Source organism: Acanthopagrus latus, chromosome 2, assembly GCF_904848185.1.
Source record: "Acanthopagrus latus isolate v.2019 chromosome 2, fAcaLat1.1, whole genome shotgun sequence".
Taxonomy (NCBI): domain Eukaryota; kingdom Metazoa; phylum Chordata; class Actinopteri; order Spariformes; family Sparidae; genus Acanthopagrus; species Acanthopagrus latus.
Window position 1 is genome coordinate 14,069,591 of NC_051040.1, and position 19,822 is coordinate 14,089,412.

The window sequence follows — 19,822 nt, forward strand, 5'->3', positions numbered from 1 at the left end:
TATTAGTGATGGCCTAAAGTATAGATCTGATTATCTGAACCCCTACCATGTATTTCCCTAATTAGCTCCTCAGCCTGAAGGAGAAGGAGAAGGAGAAGGACGAGGAGGAGAAGGAGGAGGAATGCAGCAGTGATACACAAAGTTGATTCACAGCATCACTGTTTGAGGAAGAGGGTGTTGGCGAGGAGATCACGGTGGCTGGTGAGTAATGCCGTGACGTCGGTTCTGCATTTGGCAAAACACCCGACAGCGATTCCGTCTGCTGGCATGAACTTACGCTACCATCGTAAGTATACATGCAGGAGGATATGAGACGAGGCGGGCGGTTCATTCAGTCAGAAAGATGCGGACGTGCCCGCCGTGCTGCTGCAAACATGGCGCGCGGTGATCTCGTGCACAAACAGACGACACATATAGGTATAAAATTAAAAGCATGTCGGCCTTCAGGTCAGAAACAAACAGGAAGCGTTCCACAGGCGTGTAGCCGCGCGCACCTTGGCTGTGTGCGGTTAATGAATAACTAACTAGCAGAGAGGAAAAGGGAGCCATCTTCTCTGAGTAAGGCCAAATGAATTCGTCGAAGCGCTATGCAAATGTTCCCTGGGCTAACGAGACTGCCTGCATGATTGGAGTGCCATTGAAATTCTCCTCGTGCACAACCCTCTCTCACTTCCTACCTCCCTCCCTCCCTCCTTCAATCTCCCTCCATCTCTCCCGCCATTACAATCTCTACACAGACCATCCATGTTCCTTTGCATGTATACCATCTATCTATCTATCTATCTATCTATCTATCTATCTATCTATCTATCTATCTATCTATCTATCTATGAATCTATGAATCATTGTTTCCCTTCAACATGCAAATCATGTCAACCACACAGATACACTGCAGCCCTATCAGTGCTTGGACAGCAGTGAATGCCCCTGTGTCTCTCTCTCTCTTTCTTTCTCTCTATCTGTCTGTCTCACTAACACACACACACACACACACACACACACACACACACACACACACACACACACACACACATACACACACACACAGACACGCACACACACAGTCCGCTCAAACAGAGCGCACTCAGAGTTGCTCTGCACCTGTTCTCTCTGTAAAACATCCAAACACGAGTGCTGAATAAATAACCCAACCTAACACGAATCACTGCCAGGTTCACACACACACATACACACACGCATACACACACATGCACACAGCCCATAAACACACATCAATAAGTAAACACCACCTATTTCCCCTCCACAGCTACCCTGTATCCCCCCCCCCCTCCATCCTCCACCAGTCACTCTGTACAAACTGCCACCATCCTAAAGACAAACACATAGATGCGCACGATGATGTGTGTTATGGTTAATGGTCAGAACAGGGATGAATAAAGGAGGTCTAACGGAGAGAGAGAGATAGAGGAGAGAGGGTGGTTAGATGGGTGGGTGGGTGGGTGGCTGTAGTGGTGGGGGCATTAGGCACTTGTCAGATGCATCTTTAATGGCAGGACACAGTGGCTTTAGAGGCCTCCTCGTCCTCCCTGGGGTGCTGGGGACAGCAAGAAAAACAGAGCGCACACACCTCTCTCTTTGTCCATCTTCCCATCCTCATATACCTACCAGCCTCATTCCATCATCCCCTCCGTCCTATGCCCACTTTACCATCTGCATAATTCAGCATGTCATGCTTTTGTGCCACTTTGTCTTTTCTTTTTCTGCCGATTCTGCCATTTTTAAAAAGAAAATTGTGACTTTTTTTGCTCCTATCTGTTGTTCACTACCAGCGTTGATGGAGTGGAAGGAAAAAACAAAACAAAAAACGATGCTTTGTCACTTCCCTAATAAGAGCCTCCAGAAAAGGAAAAGGGATGAGAGGGATAAAGTAGAGTGGATAGATAAATAGATAGATAGATAGATAGATAGAGAGAGAGAGAGAGAGAGAGAGAGAGAGAGTAGGGCCTCTGCAGAGTGGCCACAAAATGGAGACTGGGACAGAAGCTGCAGCAGCTGTGGTGACGCTACACTTCACTGAGAGAGAGAGAGAGAGAGAGAGAGAGAGAGAGAGGGAGTGAAAGAGAAGTGGGGATTAAACAACCTCAATCAATGGATGCAAAACACAGACGTCACACTTTTCCACACCCTCTTCACCCTCAATACTCTCCCTCCCTCCGCCTCTCTCCAACTAAATCAACCAACCAGCGACTCGATGACTCCACAGGAACTTTGTAACAAGTCAGGATTAGTATTAATGTCATCTTTTTGTCTTAGAGCGGAAGCAGATTGTTTAAAATGTAAAAGCTAGGTCGGGTTGAGAGAGATGTATATTGCCTGTTTTTATTACAGCGAGATGACTCACGCTGTCAATATCTTCTTTAACATTTAATGAGGCACACTACTCAGCTGTCACCAGTTTAATGCATTCAAAGTGTGTAATGTGATTCACGTAAGCATGGTATTTGTAACTGAAGGGGGAAACTGTATCTGATGTCGCAGTGTGTGACATTTTACAGTCTTCATTCATTTCGACGTGAGACAAAATAACATGTACTGTAAAGACCAGCTGTATATTTCTATCATGTGTTAGTCACAAGTCATGTTTTCCTTTTAAACTCCCAAGAGACTGAACTGAATACACACTGCACAAACTCATGAGGAGAGCTGTGAATATCTTCAGACACTAAAGATTATGCCTATGTGAATTATAGACCAACATGTACTCGAGTCTAATAAAATTACGGATATTTGAGAATTTAGAAAAATCCAATAATATGTATATCTGCTTACACACACAGTAAATATAGAACTTTGTAATGGTTATGCGATGCAGCGAGACAATAACTGCAGATACATCGGTGACATGACAATTTACCTGCTTACCTCGCTCTAATATGGCAGGACCATGCACCATGAAATGTACAACAGAGAGAGAGAAAGAGAGAGAATGAGAGAAGGAGAGAGAGAAAGAGAAATCAAGGAAAAAACGAAACAAAGAAACTAAGACAGAAAGAAAGAAGAGAGAAAAAGAAAGATAGAAAATCAATCAATGAATCAAGAAATCAAGAAAGAAGAAATAAAGAACAAAAAAAAGAGGATTTGATCGATCAACCAATCAATCAATCAAGAAAGAAAGAAAAGGAAAGAAAGAAAGAAAGAAAGAAAGAAAGAAAGAAAGAAAGAAAGAAAGAAAGAAAGAAAGAAAGAAAGAAAGAAAGAAAGTTTACAAAGGTTTATCTCCACATTTGGAGATGGAAGTCATTCTCCTGACAGTGACGACATGTATATCTCAGCTACCTGTCACTGAAGTGCATGGAAATATGCAGCTATGTCCTCTGTGTCTGTTTGTGTTTATGTGTGTGTGTGTGTGTGTGTGTGTGTGTGTGCGTGCCTGCGTTTGTGTGTCTTTGTCTGTTTGTGTGAACGCACGAGTGTGTGGCAGAGCTGAGCCGTGGTGATGCACTAATAAAAATCAGGCAGCGATGCGTCCTCACACCTTCCTCATTCCGCCCGCCGGTTCGCACCCGTTACCATGGTGACCAGATAAAACTCACACTGTTTTAAGCTCCAACTGGAGGAGGAGATGGATACTAGCAAAGTGACACACACGCACGGACGCATGCACACACACAGATGAAGTTCCTCCATACACATCGGCAGTGCGTTCTCTTTCAGTTCCTTAACTGACAAGCAAACAAATGCTAATTTTCTAACCAACGGCAACACCAGCAAACCATCAATTAGAGGGAGAGACGTGGCTAGATAGAGAGATAGCAGGAGAAGGGGAGGGATGACTGGGGAGTAAAAACCAGGATAGCCAGTCAACACACACAAAGCCCTCCTCTGTTTGACTGTCTGCCTGTCTATCTATCTGTCTACTCCCCCCCCCCCAACACACACACACACAGACACACACTGCTCCATGAACGGGCCTCAGCGCAAACAGATTTGGCTGTCAAATAGTGACACGACACCCAGGCAGGGTCGTCTCGCAGTGAGGCCAGCTGTCAGCAAACACCCTCCTGCCTCTTCATCAAAGCCCATTCAAACTCCGCTTTATTGACCAACACGGCCGTCTGTGTGACATGTGTCATCCTGTCAAGCCAATACCTCGGCACACACTGTCCTTAATAAATGGTGAGCCACTAGAGCATCTCGAGTGCTATCGAAAAGACAGAAAGCTGTACATGCCACCAGGAGCTGATAGATGGAGTGGATGGATGGATGGATGGATGGATGAGGTGTGCGTGGTGGAGTGGAGTCGGGTGGGAGGGGCGCACATGTGCACTCTGTGTGTGTGTGTGTGTGTGTGTGTGTGTGTGTGTGTGTGTGTGTGTGTGTGTGTGTGATGCTGACACAGGCCACCAGTCTGTACCAGGGAGGGAGAGAGATGAGAGGAGGCTACGAGCCAAAGATGGATGGAAAGAAGAAGAGGAGCACTGTGTTACTAATAAGACCTATTCATTAGGCCCGGAGAGAGAAAGAAGGAGAGAGAGGGAGAAACATGGAAAACAACAAAGCTCTCCAACCTTTACAAACCCGGAGTCAGGGAGTGAAATGTGGGATTATTATTTTCAATATCTGATAACCTCACAAATATTTTCTGGATGAATCAGTTAATCATTTCGACAATAAAATATGAAACAAAACAAAATTTCCACACCAGCTCACCCGATATGCAATTTTGGAGTTGATGCCGATACTGATATTATGGAGTAATATCGATAAATCAGCCAAGGTACTAAGCTCTTTTTTTGTCAGTGGTTATTAAACAGTTTTTACAATATTTGACAGATTAAACTATTGTCTAAAATGAGAAAATTAGGGAAATGTAATGATTTTAAACCACCATAACCATGTTTTTTTAAAACCAAAAGTTTTCATATCTGCCCATATCTGACAAATATATATGCCGATATAAAATAGAGATGAGCAGCAAATTGTCATACTGGAGCAGCTGGAATGAGCAAATATTTGGCATCTTTGCTTGAAAAATAACTAAAATCATTAACTGATCATCAAAATAGCTAGGTGAAAATTGAACTAGTCAAATTGTTACTGCCCCTTTTCTATTCTAGCACATGGCTGACTTGTCCTGATCAATTTAGCCACATAAACCTGGTCATGTGAATATATGTGTGCGTGTGTGTGTGCGTATATGTATGTGTGTGTGTACATGCTCTTGCTTGTTCATATGTGCATGTTTTGCCGTCAAACACACTGGCCCGCTCTCACCGCTCTCACACGGAGGGATCTGTGACAAGAGAGAGGGGAATCCAACAGCAAGCTTTATCGATCCAGACTGGAAACCCCCCTCAGGCCACACACACACACACAGACTCACACACACACACACTACAGCTGTGCTGGATCAATGAGTGCTCCCGTGTGAAGGACAGAGCTATACAAAGAGGCACGCAAACACACGCACCTCTGTACACACACTGTTGAGAGGGATGAAAGGGGTGCTTGGTATCATAGAGCCAGATAAGGGGCAGAGGGAGCAATGCGTATCATCTGACCTAAACAGTCTCATCTGACACCCTGCAATTTGCCATTGCTCCACAGAGCAAATGTTAACACTGCATCGCACAAGCCTGCACACACACACACACACACACGCACACACACACACACACACACACAGACACACAGTGCACATAGACACCACATACAGAGGCATGTAGGTGGCTTTCAAACTGACAATATCATTCTTCAGCCAAACATCGGAGTATTTGTATAGACGATGAAACGAGGCAGAGAGAACAGACTCCAGACACAGCTCAGCCCTAGAGGTGTGGCTGCTCTCTTTTGGGTGACTGTGATGAGCAGCTAAACAGATCTATCACTCATCGAATTAGATTCCCGGAGCCCACGCACACACACACACCCCTCTGTCCTTCCCTCACACACACATACACACACATACACACACACACTGACACACACATACACACACAGACCACATGTCTACTAATGTCTGATTTATCCCTGTAACGCAGCTATTAACCACAGCAGTGTCAGCCAGTGAGTGAGGAGCCAGGGGAAGGCCATTTCATCAGACTTCTTTTTGAATGATTGGACCATTTTTTTTAAGCCTTCCTCCATCTTCTCTCCCTGACAAAACAGGGGATGTCAGTGACACAACTGAATTGATTAGTATCGATTAAGAGCTGTCAACAGTCACAAACACGGCAAACGAGGAGAAAATCTTCGCTACAATAAAAATCTGAAAGAAAATCACATCTTTTTTTTCTTCTGTGGCATGTAGGTGGCTTTTCATTTGGGGGATTTATTCAGTCTAAAAATAACAGGAGAGATTTCTCATCTCTCTGAGGGCAAATGCTCTCCCGTCCATTGACATATTGGGATGACATGAGATCATTTGCTTTCCATTATTATCCACCATCTGATCAAACACAGCGAGCACACACTCGGCCAAATACGACCCACGTGGTCAAACGAATGGAGTTTGCATTGACGGTATGTGTAAGCTGGAGAGGCACATTTGGACAGTGACAAAAGGTGGATGTGGGGCTGGTTTCGTCTGCAGACTATCTGACTGTCATTGGTTGAATGTTCCTACCTGGGACGATGGAGACGGTGTCTTTCTCCCAGGACACCACGCTGACGTACTCCTGGACGGCTGAGGGGATGAGGCACTTGAACACGGCGACATTACCCCGCATGGAGCGCTGGTCGGCCACACGGACAGTGTAGGGCTCCCTGAACACTGGTGTATGGAGAAAAGAGCTGAGGTTAGTCAAATGAAGGACAATGGTTGGTGATGATGGAGGTCTCGGAAAGGGAGAATAATGCTCAACAAACCTTTGACTTTTGTTTTAACCGATGGCATGATGTCGAAACAGACAAATTACATTGTTTAGAGACAAAATTAGGGCTGAATATTGATCAGCTGGTTAGAGGATGCCACAAAATAGTTAAAAATGTGCATCACAGTTCCCAGGAGTCCAAGATTAAAGGGGCCGACCACATTTTAAAGATAACAATGTCAGCACCCACACTGATGAAGGATAGCGCCAAATACCCACTGTGCCCTCCAGCTGTGTTGGCTGCTAATCAAAATGGGTATTGATGACCTGATACTGGATATGGGTCACAATATTCCAACACTCACATGAGTTGTCATCTTTTAAATATAAATTGTATTCACACTTTCACATGAGTCAACATCTATGACCCTGGAGATCAACAAGGGGGACATCAGTAAGGACAAAACACACTGCAGAGACCTCATCAGCCTCCAACAAAGACTGTTCCTCTGGTGTAACATTATGTTTTTACAGTAAGTGTAATTTGCAGTCCATCATTACATTATAAAAGCATTTATGTTGTGAAGCTGACGTCCTGGAAATTCAGCTGGATTTTGATCCTGTCAATGCTTGTTTCACTCATCAAATTGCTTTGAACGTGAAGCCAAATGATATCGTTCTCCACTGTCCTTGTTCCTACAGTTGTGGTGTGGAGTTGCTGTCTATTTATAGCAACAGTTACAGTTATTACTGGTGAGGACAGCCTTTAAAGGATAAAATTCACCGCATGCTGATAAACAGTCAGGTGAAGTTTAGTCGTCCACAAAACATCTCTGGCGCTTCACAGAAAAACCACGTCGTAGCATCCTGCTGAACAACTGAAATAGCTGGGGACTTGACTAAAACAACAGAAAACAAATGTTAAAAAGGCTCCATACAGATCGCCTACCTTAATTCAAGTCTCAAGAAGTTCTGTGATCCAAACTGATGTGTAAAGACATTGCTACGGTTAGCTAGTGCACCCACTTTAGATTGGGTGCATGCTAACACTTTTAGGCAGCTACAGTGACGATCAGAGATCAAAAAAGGGCGTCTTTTTAAATCCACTTGGGATCTCAAGACTTCCAGAGACTTAGATTACTCTTGATAATCTGTATGGAGGCAATTTATGTTTATTTTTACACAGTTTGTTCTGTTTTTTAAAAAAAAAAAAAAAAAAAAAAAGTCTCCATCTACTTTGGTTGTTAAGGATAATGCTGTGGTGCTGTTTTGCTGTGAAGCTCCATAAAATGTTTTGTGGAAGAAAACTTCCTCCAAATTTCCATATGTCACATAATGACAGAATTTTCATTTATTGGTGAACTTTTCAACTTCAACTTGTTATTTGTGGGGTTTTTTTTGTCAGATCATCAATCCAAACCTCAAATTATTATTATAAATATTATGAAGACATAAAACATGATTGTCATTATAGGCCTGTGGCAGATGGTTGTGAGGATACCCCAGCAAAATGACTGTGACACATAAACTTCCCAGAGCCCAAGGTGACAACATCATGTTGTTGTTTTCTCTGAACAACAGTCCAGGACGTAGAGATGAGAAGACACTGACTAATCGTTTCAGCACTGCATAAAAGTAAGAGTTCACTCTTCTTCAGTACACATGTTGACACTGTACAGTTGACATCCTTCTGGCCTGTTTCACCCGTGTTAAAATCAGGGGCAGGCCAAGTAAACAAACTTGTCTGGTGTTCTGCTGAACCACATTAAGCCAGCGTTTCTCTCCTCAGCTCCAGATTTGAAGTCGCACTATGATCTTAAGGAGGGTTGACACGGAGCCGCGTTGAAGGGGATCCGCAGTGAGTGGCCCTTGGCCTTTTAAAGAACAACGCCACAGATGCTATGAGACGGCGAGGAGTGGAGGGACGCTCACGGCCGATGGACCTGTCACATGCAGGCGCCAGGCATCAAAAACACACCCGGCGCACATGGCATGCAGAGCACTAGGCTGTGAATCTGTGCCAGTGTACAGAAAGGATGGTGGTGATTAAGACGGGCTTAATGATGAAAACAGTAGCCTGTAGCTAACCAAATTATCTCTCCAGTTAACTCCGTCACATTTAGATTAGTGAGAAATGTGAAATGCTGAATCAGAGCATACATTTTCATTAAATAAATTAAGCAAAGTGAAATTAAATTAATGGATTATTTTGGCGAGGAGGAGAGACAGGTAGTTCAAGGGCACGCTGGTTCGACTGAATGAATGTCTGAACTGAGCTGAGCTGAGCTGAACCGTGCAGGCTCACCCTCCACCCTGATCTCATTTGTGCCATTTCGAAAGTCTTCTCCAGCAACTTTTAACATGAGAGTGAGATGAAGAAAAAGAACAGGGTTGGTGTCGCAGAAAGGCTGATGTTGGGGAGTGTTCCTGGTATCATAATCTAACACAATCTATCACTGCTATTCAACCAGGCTTCCCTTAGAAATGAGGACAGTAATGGCTTAACAATGTAAAACACACACACACACACACACACACAAACACAGGGAGTGGCCCCGCCCTCCCGTGTGCTCGCTCTCTCCCCCAGCTCTCCAGTGATATAATTAACGCCTAGCCTGAAGGCCAGTTTCCTTGGTCATTAATAATGCTTTATGCCAGCCGCCACTGTCACTGGAACCCAGTGGAACCAAAGCCGATGTCCTTGTCCAAATGGTGGGGAGTCTTTCACCTTAAAGTCCGAGGTTTAATCTCCCAAGTCTTTGTCTGATTCCGTCCATTGCTTTTACACTGTTCTACTTTTTCATAATTGGCTGAACCTTGGACCCTTTCAATCCTTTTTCCTGACTTTTGAAGGGGTGCAGACTGGAGTGGATTATCTGTCCACAGTGTTGAAATCTAACCTTGCCAAACATAGATGAAGTACACAACACTGGATTTTGAGACTACCAGTTGTGGTGTTACTGATGCTACTTTGTGCCGCGGCTAAATGAATGGTTGCAGTAAGATATCCTCCGGGGAGCATATTACTTATCGCTTTGGTCACCCGACACACAGGCCGCTAATGTGAGCCGAAGTCTCATTTGTAAACAAGTCAAAGCTAAAGGACAAATAATTCCAATCAAGTCTTCATTTCAATGCTTCATTCAAACTGCTGCTGCCTCTCATTGATGCCATCTACCTGCGGATCAATACTCAGGATCGACTGAGTAGCCTCGGCTGTTGAGGCCCAGCCAATTCTTTCAATCTTTTATTTACTCTCCGACTGACCCTTCTGCCTCCCGTCAATATCAGGGAAAATCCCCAATGTGCCTCTGACAGAGTGTTTAAAACCAGTTTGACAGCTTGTAAATGTTTGGTGCAACGATGGCAGTTATCGCATGTCAGCTCAGCGGAGATTCCCAATCCAGTCAAGGTCACCTGAGGTTTGTAATTCCTCTGCTTTGACCCCTGCACTTGCTAGCCTCTAAAAAGGTGTTGTCCCACCACTTCATCTCCCCCATTTAAAAAACAGTCAAATAAGCCCTGTGTGGTAACAAGCCCATGTAGACAACCATGTAACCAGCACCAATAAGAGGCAACTGTTGTGATGGCATTGTCATTTAACACACGTTCCTCTTCCAAGATATAAAAGACACAGAGTAAAAAAAACAAAAAAACATTATATATTCATCCTCTTAAGCCTTGTGACAGGATGCAAATGGTAGCCCAACTGATTTGTGTGTAAATTGCACTCCCCCTCATCGCATGCGCAGCAGAATCATTAGGATGTTACTGATGCCTGACTATATGCAGCCCGGTTGCCTAGGAACGAGCTAAAACATGGGTCTGGTGCACTGGGCGCACTGGGAGGCAAGTCTTGTATCACTGTCGCTTCAATAATTAACGACGGGGAAACCAAATACTGCATTTACTTATTCATAAAGCAAAGCAGCAAAAACACAGAGAAGGAGAGAGATAGAGATGGGGAAAATAATGAAATGCGGGAGAAATGAATGGACGCGGGTTTCATTATTGAAAGCAGCCCTTGTGTATCAGGTTCAAGAACCCTACTTACTGTATTAGTAAGGAAATGTCAGCCAGAGAAAAGATGACGAGGGCAGATGGAGGAAATCGATCTAAACACCTCCTGCCCTGGCCCGGGCCAACATAGGGTTGTGCGTTTTTAGTCGGGACAAAAGGGAGACGAGGTGAGCTCATTGAACAGGTGTCCTCGTTTCATTTTTAAGTTTGTGTGAGGAGGCAGAGGGGGCACAAAACATGAAACCCTCTGACTCAGCCAGAATATTTTTCTGGCACAAACAACTGCAGTGACTAATTGTATGTGCGTACGGTGTACTTTCATGAGGAAACGCAACACATTTTGACATTATGTCCTTTCAGGATATAATAAGAATATGAAAAGAACAACCAGATCTTGGTTATATATTTTGTTGAGTGACGTACTTACATTATCCCAAATGTTCCCAACAATGTTCAAACCAAAGACATTCATTTCATTCAGGGTAATGGTGTGTTTCATTTAGTTGCCTGTCAGTGGCTTCATATCTCCTTTTTCCCACTTTAGTAGGATGATTTTATGACACACCCTTGAAACAGTCACAGTTTGGTTTGGTTAAAGCCCCAAAACTGTTTGATTCAGTTTTGGAAAGATCTCAGGGGTGTGTTGTTCAGTCTGCAAGACTGGAAATAGAGGGTTATGGGTAATCACCATGGATCAATCAATGGTTAAAATCTCTTTACAGTGTTGGAGGTGGAGCAGAGTTCATTCCTATGAAAGCAACTCGGGGGTTCTTGAAGCCAAAAAAGCTCAACTTCCAGGATATAAATATACCTGGACCTTCCACATTGTTGGACCTATAGAGTCCGTGCAACTTGAATAGAGATTAAATGTGATGCTCAGAAATCAGCATTCACCATTTTATAGCTACTTTTTTTCCCAGTGTAAGCTTATGGAAGAAAGTGTTTTTGGGCTGGGATGCATCACATAATGTTGTAATTACATAGTTTGGCCACTGGGAAATTTGGCTTCTAAGCCTGGTGCTCTTCCTGCTGGCTTGAGAAACGCAATGAATACCAGATGCAGAGAGCAAAAGAAGGAAGTCAGTTAACCAGCTCAATAGCCATGCTTTTGTTTGCCATTACTTGTATTGCTCATTTTTGATGGTGCACATTTATTGCATGATTATTCTTTATCCTTGGCAATGGTCCCATGATCCCCCGTTACTTCACGACATAATCAATTTTGGTCTTTAGTTTTATTGTCAAAAAAAAACTAGCTGCAAAAATTATGTAAAAGTGAAAATGATGTAAATCATAGAGGAGGAACATGTTAAATGTATTATGAGGGGACTCAGCTGTGAGAGGAGAGAAGAGGGGATCCTGAAAAATACAATAAGGCCTTATTCCTGAGGCTTTACAATGCTCCTAAATGTCTAGATATGTTACACACAGACAAAAAACATTGCTTTAGGGGTTAGGGTCCTATTTGCAAAAATAGCGGAACACTGAATCTTTAAGTCAGTGTGGAATTAATTTTCTCTGCCTTTTTTCAACAGATTGGCTTGCTTTTCCTGTCTGCAAGGAAGAATAAGTAGAGCTGATATGTTCCTTTATACATAGTTTTCAAAACTGAAACAGGTAGAAGACCCTGTCTCAATGATGTGTACAGTTACATGTGACTGTACACAGCAACAATTATATTTATCAAACTGTATTCCGTCACTTTGATCGTGACATGTAATAGAACAATAATACATGCTGCTATAAAGTTATACAGTATTTGCCACTGCAAAATAATCAATACCATATTGATGTATGCAGTGCTCATATAGGATGCTCACTTTTTTTTTTTTTTGAAGACCTTACCACTGACTACCAATGCTGTATTGTTTCATGTATTGTTAATTTTCCTTCCTTCAAAGCCTTCATTGGATTGAATTAATTTCCATATGGTCTGACAATTAAAATGGCAAACGCTTGAATGTACTTGAATGCATAATCCATGACAGCAGACATCAACTCTGCTCCTTCATTTATCGCTTATTTTTGTGACAAATCAATCTGGACTTCAGACTTCTTTAGTGTGATGCATTACTCAACTTTGAAAAAAACAAAGTTTTAAAAGCCCGCCGGATGATTTTGATGACATAAAGAAGTTAATGGAAACAAATGGCAGCCTGAAACTTGAGAAAAGATGCATTTTTTAAAAAAAGGTACTCAAAAAAGACCAGTAGTAAGTACACATGATTTTAAGTTAAAACTGGCAAATAGAAGACATGACCCAACTGAGGCCACACTGATAGCTTTTTGAGGGCCGGATACATTTAATCATATGATGATTTTGTCTGTAAAAGTCCTAAAATAGTTTTTGTCTGAAAAAGTAACTATTATTGAAGAGTTATCTGGTCATCTTTCAAACATCATCAAACAATTGTAACCCAAAAAATAAATGCATTCAACAGATCACTTAAAAAAAAAAAAAAAAGCCTGTGGAGGAAAAAAAAGAAAAACTGAAAACTAAATTAGTCGCACTGACAGAGCCAAAAAAATGAAACATATACAGGAAGAAAAACAAGCAGCCCACATAGTGATTTTCATAAATGTAGAGCTATCCAGACAGGTGCTGGTGCTATTATTGGACCACAATCAGCATGCATGGGAGAGGGTGAGAAAGAGGGAGAGGGATAGAGAGAGAGAGAGAGAGAGATGTGAAGATGTGAAGAGAGGGGAGACAGAGAGGGAGGGAGAACGAGACGGATGGCGATGGGGGAGTGGGGGTGGGGCAGACTTTTTTTTTTTTTTGGTGGGGGGTGTCACACTGCGAGTTGTCAGCTGTCATCATTCTCCTGCGCCACCTGAGACAGGGCATGCCACACCCTAGCGCTCACGCCTCTGTCGCCCATGGCAACTGCAGGGTTGTGTATGCGAGCGCGTAAGTGAGTGCGTGTGTGTGTGTGTGTGTGTGTGTGTGTGTGTGTGTGTGTGCGTGCTGTGTAGGACTCTGGAGGTAATGAGGTGCACACGCATGCACGTGAGCCCTGGTTATGGAGCTGTGGAGTTGTGGTTGCCTCAGCATTTAATTGATTAATTGTTGTAATTATTTGGGTGGGAAGGTCATCCCAACACTGAGGCTGGCTAGAAGGTCACTCTCACGCTGGAGGGACTGTCCTCCTCTGGGGACCACGCAGGCCATATGGGTGTGTTTACGGGTGTGTGAGAGAAGAGAATCCGGCAGCATTTTGGAGAATACATTTGCTCGTCTCCATGTGTGGTGTGGAGAACTGCTGACTGTCTCTTCATGCAGGATTGATCAACACAGTCAAAATGTCTGCCTGGCGATTACCATGACCTGAAAATCCACTTTTTTTTTCATGATTCTGTTCACATCTTTCCATGTCTGTAGCTGACTCTCCAAAATCTTTCCTGCCAAACACCCTGACAAAGAGCTGGCAACTAAACACCGAGAGCCAGCTTGACGAAAATGGCTGTGTGTGTGTGTGTGTGTGTGTGTGTGTGTGTGTAGTTAGGGGACTTTCCAGTCCATGGACAGATGGAGAGACTGGGAGACAGGAGGCTTGCTGGCATGAGCTACGCACAGGCTGGTGTGCATGTGAGTGTGTGCGGACGAGTGTGCACGCGAACATACATCCGTGCAAGTCTGTTGTATACACGTGTATCCAGTGTGTATATCACATTAGGTCGTATGCATGTGTTTACGATGTTTATATGTGTGTGTGTGTGTGTGTGTTTGTGTGTGTGAGAGAGAGTGTGAGAAAGAGCAGTAACACCTTCCCCCGGTGTGTTCGCTGCCTCTCTCCAGCTTTGACCTTGGCTGGGAGTGCGGACAGGTCACAGAGCCAACTGCCTCTGTGGCAGTGTGTCTGTCTTCTGGAGGATTTTTCAATACACGGGGTCAAGACACTGAGCTTTGGGACACCTCACCCCCACTGAGAGGAGTTGTTGGTTTGGGAGGCCAATATGGCTGCCGTTCGGGTGACCATCTTTACAGATGCTGCGCTGTAGCTATGTAAGCGCTGTTACGACGTTTTCAGAGTGTGTAAAAGTCAGACTTTTTTTTCCAGGTATGACCTTAAGGTTATATGGACATCAGTTCACTTGTCCTTAGGAAAGCAACAGTTTTCCACAGGGTAATCTCACATTCAACATGAGATTGTTATTTATATCAAGAGAAGTTTGTGTTACCAACTTAAAAATGTGTAGTTTGAAAGATGAGGGGAGGGAGGATCTTATGCAAGACATTATTAAGTTGCATTATTGGAAATGTAGGCCTCTGTTTTTTTTTTAAGCCTGACCCATATTTGGGCATAAAAGTCAGCTCTCCCTCGTGGGCTTTAATTTTAAAACCCTTAAAGGCATAGTATGTAATTTTTTGTCTCTCAATCAAAACAAAAAAGTAGCTTCAGGGATCATGGAGGTTGTCTTCGTCGCTCAAACCTCGCTACGACTTCCATCCTTTTGCTCTGATTCTATAGAGAACAGGCAACCAAATGAGACGCAGCATAATCTTGAATTATTTCATCATTGTTGGAAACGTGTTATAATGTACACAGCTTAACAAAATGTACAACAAAGGACCTTTTCAGACATAGCATGAGCAAAGCCAATTGGAGCCAAGCCACTGGAATCCCACCACACTACCACGGTAGATTTCCAAATATATATAAGGCGCAGACTAGCTGAGAAGGCAGTGTTGCCTTGTTAAGGCATGCAGAGAAAAACAAGTGAAGTGCCTCATTTACTTAGTTGTATCTAGAGTGTCGAACCCTCACCTGCTTTGACGTGGATGCTGGGGCTACGGATCTTGCCCGCCTGGTTCTCAGCAGTACAGAAGTACTCGTTGTCGTGGATAATGCTGTTATAGGCGGAGGGAGAGAACGGGTAGAGCTGGAGGGTGCCGTTGGCATGCACGTGGCGGATATGGGGCACGTCGTAAATGTCGTCTCCGGCAGCCAGGTACCAGCGCAGGACGGCATGGGGGGCGCCGCCCGCAGGGCAGGGCAGGGACACCCCCACCGAGCTGGAGAAGGTCACCCGCTGCAGGGAGGCGTTCACAAAGTACAGCCGCGTAGAGACAACATCCTCACTGTTGACTGTTAGGATGACAGAAAGGGAGACAGTTGGTTAGTTGGCAGGAAACATTCACATCTCAGAGCGAATGTGCAAATGCAAAGTGCATCTCTGAGGAATAACTGGAATGCTTATCGTTAATGCTACACTTAACACTCGATTTGAACACTGAAGAAAACTGCATTGTGTAAAAAGTTTATTCATTAAAGCGATCAAAGAACACTGCTAGCACAGAACGTGCAAACATCCAGTAGCCTAATTATTTACTAAAAGGAGTGTTTGTTTCTATTTTTTGCTAAATCGTGTTGAACTGCAGTGGGAAGACATTGTAAGACATGCGACCCTGATCGATCAGTTGCCAAAAAGACAACATTGACATTATTAGAACAGCACATTTTCTGAAGATACAACATGAACGTGTGTTTACAGGTCTTGGGGAGTACAAATGTATATGTGAAGAAAGGAGTACTAAGTCTTTCGTGGCTCCAGATGAAGCTGCATGGAATCTGATAAATTCCCTCCTAATCCAGAGATATCACTCTGTGGTTCAGTTGCATTGTGGGATATGCTGGACTCATTATGGTCAGTTTAAAAACAAATGATCAAAATCGATACAGCAGAACCAGAGATATCACCTTTTTAATGAACACAGTTTTTTTTTTTTTATCTTTTGCAAAATCTGGTGCCTACATTACCCAAAATGCAAGTGAGCCACTGAATGACATCATCGGAGGCTATTCATCAGATTAGATGCAGCTTCCTCTGGTGCCACAAAAGGCATTTTACGACTTTTCTTTCACGTACGGAAGACACACACCTCAAGACCTGTAAACACACGTCAATGTGTAAAACTGATGGCTTTAAAACATGTTTTTAAAATGAATGCTCTATCTAAATGTTCTTCATGCAACGTCTTGACAGTTGTGTACATCGTATAAAGCAGGGAGTGAATATCAATAGTTTGGTGAAAAATATGAATGTCTGTGTGCTATATGCTCTTAAGATTCATTAAAATATTTTCCATCCATGACTCAATCCACTGGAACACAATATTTACGTGCGTATGACTCACTTGAATGTATTACTCAAAAAATTAAACACTACCTGATCTCACACAAACTCGCACAGAAACACACATACAAGCTGGATCTACTGGCATTCGGGTCACCTCAACCCAAACAACTTCCTCCCTGTGTGCCAAACTGCAGCCGTCCATCTCATCCCATATGCATTATCCTAATATCTCTAATCTAATATATGTGTCCAGAGAGCCCTTTGGAAATCTGCCTCTCAATATGAGGACGAAACGGATCACATGATCTGACCCTTCCAACACCCTCATCTTCCCTGTTGATATCCTCAGTCGTTCAAACAGCAAAGCATTCGCACAGGCGTGACGGCAGACTGCTGCGCTCCTCAGGCCTGCTCACGTCCGTCATATTTGCTGTAGCCAGTATCTGTAGCCGTACAAGCCGGAGGAGCCGGATAACGCAGATGTTTGCTGTAAAACAATGGTTTTGTGGCGCAGATGAAGAGCTGCTGCCAGATAAGTCGTCCTCGGGGAGAGAGACCACCATATATCCTCTCTCTCAAAACGCCCTCTTCCAGTTTAGAGGCGGGTAGCGAGGCGTCTTTTAAGATCTGTGTGTATTTGTGAGTGTGTGTGCTTGCTGTGGGTGGTGGTGGTGGTGGGTGTACAGAGGGGAGAGTAAAGAAGTGCTGAGCTCAGCTTGGCTGGAGGCCAGGGGAAGACGCTGTGCCCCGAGCCAGAGAAGTTTCTTCTCAGACAATGATACTTAATTAATCCCTTTTCCCGGATTGTGTCAACAATGCCTGGATTAGCCCCATCTCTTTAAATTCGCTCTGCGCTGGGAGAAAATAGGGTGTCGGCAAAGACACATCAATAGAGATATAAAGACGCTATCAGATGTCATTTAGGCTCTAATTTCTACTGATCCTCCACATCAATGGAGATCATTAGTAACTAGCTATTAAAGGAGAAGACAGAAGCCCACTGGCTGTCTTTTTAAGATCTTAATACACACCGAGATGGATGAACAGTTGATACAAAAGACAGCTTTCTTTTTCTTTATATCTGCCTCTGTCCAGTATAAATAGTAACAGGCAATGACATTAATAAAATGACATGAAAGGGATGAATCACATGAGAAAAGGCTCTGAAGTAAAATGCAGGGATTAGGGATAACGCCCAAAGTGGCATAAGGTGATTTTCGCTCTCTCCTCCTTATCTCCCTCAGTCGCTTTCTTTCGTGTCTCCCCATCTGCCGTCATTCTTTCACCCCGACCAAGACACAAACACGCTTCCCTGTCTTCCTTGTCTTTTTCCTGCCACACTTGAGACAGGCAACGTTGTGCGATTGGAATTTGTATGCCAGACGCAGGAGAGTTAAACCCACATAATCTCCTCTCACATTTAACACACACACACAGTCTATCCACCCTGTAATCGCACTGCTGTGGGAGGCCGGCGTCCGACTTCCCTGGTTCATGCGTGTGCGTGGGCGTGGAGCGGAAGGAGAGACCGGGGAGCGCAATATTGTAGACAGGACACGGGTGGCTGGCTAGGGGGGAGGAAGGTGCTCAGGTGCAAAGGTGTTTGGATGCAGCTGAGTGAGGCAGCGAGCGTGTTTATGCGTGTGCGCGTCCGTGTGTGGTAAGGTCAAAGGGATAGAGAGGTTAATGTTAAATGACTGCCTCGGCTCCTGATGTCAAACTCAGCCGACAAGCCGAGGCTGAGGTGTTGCGGGAGAGAGAGATGGGATCGCTGCTCGCAAGCGCGGCAGAGATGCTGAGGATGTAGAGAGTCATTGTTCTCCTGCCTACCGGCAAAAAAATTGGAGCAGATCCTCTGTGTTCAAATAAAAAAATCCTGAATTCAGGTCAAGTTCAATCCATCCTGCCATTCGAATCCGTGTCAATCACTCTCGCAGGCTGCGAGGCTGACTGATCTGCACTTTCAGCACCGGAGAGCGGCGCAATGTGCGGAACACACGGAAGAGTTTCCGCACAGAGTAAACAAGGAGGAAACTGTTAGCAGATGATACCAGTGACAGTGACCTGCTTCTCTTTGATGACAGCTGCTATTTTTAGAAGCAGAATATTTCCATGACAAAAACAAACTATTCTAACTGTAAAAGCCCTCAAAAAAAAAAAAAGAAACAACATAACTGTAGAAGAATCTGTGCTCAGAATACTGTCCCCCTTTCACATACAGGTAATCACAAAATACTGTGTTATTCTTCAAATGTGTGGTTCCTCACTTTTTTCTTTGTCCACTGCATCCAAAAAAAAAAATGGGCTCAAGTTACCCTTAATTACACCTTCAATGGCCTTCATCGAACTGTTTGATGGTATTCTACCACAGAGAAAAAAAGATTTTTTTATCAGGCAACACAATATAACACATTCAGGTGAATTTCCATGATCAGGAGAATCATGGATATCCTCACATGAGTGACTTGACATAGCTGTCTAACAGCTCGCTGACGCACAGTCCGATATTGATTTCCTGATCTATTTTGAAGTGCCACGAGGGGGATCACAGGACATGAGCCTGTCACCATGACTGGAGGACTCAGTTTGTCCATTGTACTCCCCTTACAAAAAAAAGTTAAATCTGTTGTTTGGAAATATTGTATATTCCAAACAACAGAATGACAGGGAGAGGAGGTGCCCACCTGCCAGAGGAAGGTTTCTGACCTGCGGACCAACACCTCCCCTCCATCTGTGACCACCATCCATCTCTGTTTGCCAAACGGTTTGTGTGTCACTGAAAAGGCTGTTTTCCTTTAAAAAAAAAAAGAGAGAGAGAGAGAGAGAGAGAGAGAAAAGATGTGTGTCCTAAACAAAATGTCAGGCAACATGATTCCAGTATGTTTATGTGGCATTTTAATAGCTGAAAGCAGTATTTTTAGGATATTTTACCTTCCTGCTGCTGTCAG

General features: G+C 43.8%; 1 protein-coding gene across 4 annotated transcripts in view; it reads right to left on the minus strand.

Moving 5' to 3' along the window:
* The window catches only part of LOC119006323 (Down syndrome cell adhesion molecule-like protein 1 homolog), a 112,314-nt gene that overhangs the window by 77,367 nt on the left and 15,125 nt on the right, over positions 1-19,822 (minus strand). For all 4 annotated transcript variants that reach the window (XR_005070753.1, XM_037074957.1, XM_037074948.1 and 1 more), the window contains 2 exons: positions 15,563-15,883; positions 6,587-6,733 (listed from right to left, as the gene is read on the minus strand). Coding sequence is in view for 3 of the 4 variants with exons in the window: in XM_037074948.1 (XP_036930843.1) it covers positions 6,587-6,733; positions 15,563-15,883 (468 nt within the window). In the remaining variant the exon portion in view is untranslated. The remainder of the gene's footprint in view (positions 1-6,586; positions 6,734-15,562; positions 15,884-19,822) is intronic.